Here is a 5234-nt window from a genome sequence, read left to right on the forward strand (position 1 = left end):
GGTCACCGGCGGAGCCTGTAGCCCGTGGAGGAGTGAATGCCCACGCTGGAGCAGGTTGGCTGGTGGGACCTTTGTGATGCCGCAGGGGACTCATGCTGGAACAGTTTCCCTTGAAGGACTGAACTTCAGACTCACGAGGGCTCGGCTGCCCCTCATGAGGTGTCTCCCGTTGGGCAGTTTGTGATGAATTGCCCTTCGTGGGACGACTCATGTTGGAGAAGAGAGCGTGAAGCTTATCTCCTGTGAGAGGGACCCCACAATGGCCCTGGGGAGGTGTGAAGAGTCGTCCTCTGGAGTGAAGAAGCGGTGGAACCAGCGTCAGATGAACTGACCGTAACCCCCATTCCCTGTCCCCCTGCCGCTCAGGGGGAGGAGGTGGAGAAACTGGGATTGATGTTGAGCCCGGGAAGAAGGGAGGGATGGGGGGAAGGTGTTTTGCTTTTAAGATCTGTTTGCTTTTTCTTATTTCTCACTACTCCTCTCTGATTTGTTCTCTTAATAAATGTAATTAATTTCCCCAGAATCAAGTCTGTTTTGCCCGGGACGATAAATGAAAGTGATCTTGTCCTTATCTCAAACCTTGAGCCCTCTGAAATATTTTCTCCCCCTGTCTAGTGGAGAGGGGGGAGTGAGAGAGCGGCTGTGGGGGGACCTGGCTGCCAACCAGCGTCAAACCACTACACCTGCTTCGACAGTAATGTGGGCATCGGTGCTTTTATTTTAAGCACACCTATCTTCTTATGCACTCTCTTATACTGTAGATAATCTGAAGCTGTGAAGAAATTAGTTTTTCCTACCGTAATGGTTTTTATTACGTGCAGAGGTGTTTTTTTTTCATAAATAAACAAACAGCTTTCTTCTCACTTTACAATTTACAAACAAGATTTTCCTTGTTATCGGTTGCTTAAAATCCACGTAGTTGCTTCTGCACCCTGCAAATGTGAATGCTTATTATGCGTATCTTTGGCTCTTCAAATCTATGTGCAGGCTTCCTGGCTGAAAACAGTGGTTTCATTATGTGCACAGTCTTGGTCTGCAGTGTCAAAAACTATTACTGAGAGATAATCCTTTGACCTGTGTGTGGTGAACTTTTGATCTCAGTTGAGTTCCTTGTGGACATGTGTCTGAGGCACGTAAGTGGTTTTAGTAAGCGCTAATTGGCACTTGGGTTTTTGCAGTTACAGCAGCGTGCAAGGGCACACACGCAATTTTGTCACAGAGGTCATTTTTCTGCTTATGAAGTGCATTTGTGCTGCCACCAACATGATGTTTTAGGTTTAAAATGGCTTCTGTGTTAGTCTATGACCCTGCAACACTACCAGAATTAAGGATGTGACATCCTAAACCCCCTATTCAAAATCCAAGTACAAGTCCAAGCTAAAAGGCTTTTGGCTCTGCTCTGAAAATGAAGTAATACCAGGCTAGCATGTACATATAAGTACCTTTCTCTGTACTGCTGTCCTCTTCGGAGATGTGGTACCTTTTCAAAGAAACATTGGACTTGCTGGTCACTGTGTTTAAAAGCTTAACTCTTAAAAAAATTAAAAATTAAAAAATAGAGTTCTAGATAACTTTACGGGTTTTGGAAAGATGCTAACAGTAATATGATGAGGCTAGAGCCTTATTTGGTATCAGAGCTAAAACTGCTTACTATGAGCATCCCTGGAAACTGCTTGATGTAGTTATTTCTGCTGCTCTGCACATGTAGGATACTGGCTCAGCATTTTTGTGGAATCCTCCTTTTTTATAATAACATATTCTACACAAAACTTTTCTTTAAAACCAAAAAAATAAAGTAGGGGACAAAGGACTTCCTTTATGGAAAATGAGCGATGTTTAAGTTGTTTTGTGTAGCTCGTCAGCTTCCTAATGGCATAAAGACCCAAATAGTAGCCTCTGCAATGTTGACTTTTGGGGAAACTTGCTTGAAGATGGATTTAAAGAATGTGTCCTTAATGTCTACACAGAATGTGGTCCTCTCGGGAGGATCCACGATGTTCAGGGACTTTGGACGACGACTGCAAAGGGATTTGAAAAGAGTGGTGGATGCAAGATTGCGACTTAGTGAGGAACTCAGTGGCGGTCGGATAAAAGTAAGTTAACGTTTCAAGTGCATTCATTACCTGCATAGTGAAAGAAATAAAGTTCAAAATTTTGACCTCAGAAGTGAAAATGCAACATTGTAAAACAAATTATATGTATGTATGTGTTGTTAGATGTGTTGGTAGCCTTGCAATGTACAAAATGTCTTTACAGGAATCTTGGTTACTGTGAGCAGCCTCTAAGGGCAATTGTGGTTTTCCTGATGTGATCTTAGCAGTAGGCAAGAGGGATTTCACTGCTGTGTCCTTCAGCATACTGAACATGAAGAGTTTCATGACTTGGTCTCCTAGGGAACATGGCAGACTGATAATAAGTGTGAGATAGTGATGCGAATAGGAGGGGTGAGGATGCCTGGGTCTGAGCATTTACAGTTTGTAAAGGATCTTGCCAGAAAATGTAAAGCAACTAAATACCAGCTGTTTTTCTTAGCCCAAGCCAGTTGAAGTTCAAGTGATAACACATCACATGCAGCGTTACGCAGTTTGGTTTGGTGGTTCCATGCTGGCCTCAACAGTAAGTCTTTATCAAAATTATTCTCTTTTTTTAATTGCATGTTGTCTTTTGGCTGTATTTGATTTGAGTACTAAGTTTTAAACATTTTCATTGTGACAGCCTAAACTATGTCACATTCTTAGCCAACTTTTATCAGTAAAGTTTTTGGGAGCTTTCCTTGAGTAAGGATATCATGATTTGCCATAATTCTGAAATATTTTTTATATGATAGTTGCAATATAGTCCCTTTGTTCTTTAAGTCAACACTGCAGATTAGTTAGAACTTCAGAAACACAGGATCCAAATCAATGGTCTTAAACCTGAGAGAGAAGCAAATAACAGGAAAATGGGAACACTTGCTGTGTTTAAAAGAAGTCTTCTGCCCAGACAAACATTTCCTGATTAATTGTATTCAGATCCTAATATTTCTAGTTTCATTCTATTTCAGAAATGTAATAGCAGATCATAAAGCTGCAATTTACAAAAAGTTCATTTGTTGTTTTTTCTGCTTGATACATTCTTATGCTTTTGAGGGGATTTGTTTTATATTTTCATAGCCAGAGTTTTTCCAAGTATGTCACACCAAGAAAGACTATGAAGAGTATGGCCCTAGTATTTGTCGTCATAATCCTGTTTTTGGAGTCATGTCATAATGCTCGTCTGATGGAAACAAGATCTCTGATATCTTGCTGGTGAAGAAACTCATGTAAATCAGAGGAAGGCAGCAGATACTGTAAATACTGAAGCAAGATGTGGTTGTCTCTTGGAAGCATTTGGATCACCACCGTGCACTAAAGCACAACGTACAGCCCCGAGTCATTTCAGTAAAAGCCATTTCTCTGCTGACTACTTTAAAGCCTATCCTTCTTTCTTCCTAAATGTGAGGTAATTGAAAATAGATAAGTCTCAGTTTAGGAGGTTGTGCAAATACTACTGAAACTGAATCTAGAAGAATAAGGCAGTGTTTTACTGCTTGTGGAAAGATTTAAACCTTTCCCGCTTGTGCCCTGATTCTGCAATCAAATCTTTAGCAACGGAGCACTAAATACCACATTGCCTTCAGGGGAGTTGGAGTGGATGCAGGTACCTACCCAAAAGGATTAGATTGCAGGATTGGGACTGTACTTTGTAAATGTAGGGTTTTCATATCATTTTGTATTTTATGATATTGGTAGAGTGAACTGATGACTAGTTCTAAGCACGAACAGCTATCAATGTCATGGAGTGATGTTACGCATTTCCAGGTGTGAGGCATGTACTGGAGTTGTGCTGGTATTTTTTTTGAAAAATAAAAAAGCCATGTATGCTAGAAGCTGATTTGTTCCTGTTTGGATGACAAACTAAGTGATTTACAGTATTGTATGAAGTTTATTATAGCCACTGTTAATTTGTTTTGAATCTTCTGAAACTGTTTTATAGAAGATGATATTTTGTTTTGATGTTGGTGAGTGGTGGATGACACATGGGCCTTGCACCAGTGAAATAAAAGCTGTTAACATCTTTATGAATGTTTGTGATAGTCCTGATTTACATACTCTTCCACTTTAGCTCACGAGATTAGCTTTCTTGTTTATGTGTCAGCCTACATGGAATAGTAGTAACACTGAAGTTGGAAGGGACATCTGCAGATTTCTGGTCTGGGCTTTTGTGCATCACAGGGCTTCCTTCAAAGTCAGATCTGATTGCTCAGGGCCAGTCAAGTTTCAAGTTTCTATAAATGGAAGTTCCTAAGTATCTGGGCAACCTGTTCCAGGGCTTAACTGCCCTCCTGTAGGTACATGTTCTTGTGTTATGGACACAGTGTTTGTTCTTCTGTGGTTTAAATCTAAATAGAGTAGGGAATCCCACTTACTCTGCCTCTGCTGGTATTTATTTGATCTCTGTCAGCAGAAGTTTTGTAACAGTTCATGTAGCCTGATGAGAATTTTGTAAGACACATCAATTTGTTTTGAACTGGCATGGAGGGATTGAGACGAAGCAATTATTTGTTCAGCATAAATTAGAAATTAAACAAAACGAGACTTCGTGGCTCAAGCCTGATTCTGAATGCTTTTGATCTTAAAGCTCAGCTCTCCAGAGAAACACATTGAAGCATACTTCAGTCTCCTCACTAAGAAAGAAATGGATAATCTGTGTACTGCTTCAGCTTGTTCCAGTCTTACATCAGCTTGTTTATGTTTAAATCTATATTTCAACTTTGTCATTGCACTCCTGGCTACGTAGGTTCTCAGTCTGTACATAGAATCCAGAACCACGAGCACTGTGTGTCTAGAGGAAGGCTCACATGTTCAGTGCACTGAGCAAGTGGAGGCTGAAGTGCTGGCACGTTCGCTTGATGCTACAAAATAGGGAATGCTGGGGATGTGGCATAGTTACATGTGGCCTTCAACCACTTTTAGCCAGGCACTGAGATAATTTAGACTTAGCAGGAGGTGGTATTTTTGCTGAATGCTTCTGACATAAGACGTCAGAGGAAAAAGAACTTTCAGAAAATAAGAAAGACTTGTGTTGGAAAAAAAATAAGGAAATATGATCATGTTCACTCTCCACAAAATAAAACCCAGCACTGATAGTAAGAATACTAATCCAGGATGTTTGAGTGGCTTGAAGCTGAGTTTCTCTGTCATTCAGCTTTTTGG

General features: G+C 40.6%; 1 protein-coding gene across 1 annotated transcript in view; it reads left to right on the forward strand.

Annotated features, from left to right (window-relative positions):
* Positions 1 to 4099, forward strand: part of LOC104276872 (actin-related protein 3B) — a 25394-nt gene extending 21295 nt beyond the window's left edge. Inside the window, exons 10-12 of the mRNA XM_009873331.1 lie at positions 1968 to 2093; positions 2533 to 2616; positions 3153 to 4099. Of these exons, the coding sequence (XP_009871633.1) occupies positions 1968 to 2093; positions 2533 to 2616; positions 3153 to 3248 (306 nt within the window). The 3' untranslated portion in view covers positions 3249 to 4099. The remainder of the gene's footprint in view (positions 1 to 1967; positions 2094 to 2532; positions 2617 to 3152) is intronic.
* Positions 4100 to 5234: the final 1135 nt, after the last annotated feature.

The sequence above is a fragment of the Apaloderma vittatum genome, unplaced genomic scaffold (assembly GCF_000703405.1).
Source record: "Apaloderma vittatum isolate BGI_N311 unplaced genomic scaffold, ASM70340v1 scaffold5890, whole genome shotgun sequence".
In the NCBI taxonomy this organism is placed as follows: domain Eukaryota; kingdom Metazoa; phylum Chordata; class Aves; order Trogoniformes; family Trogonidae; genus Apaloderma; species Apaloderma vittatum.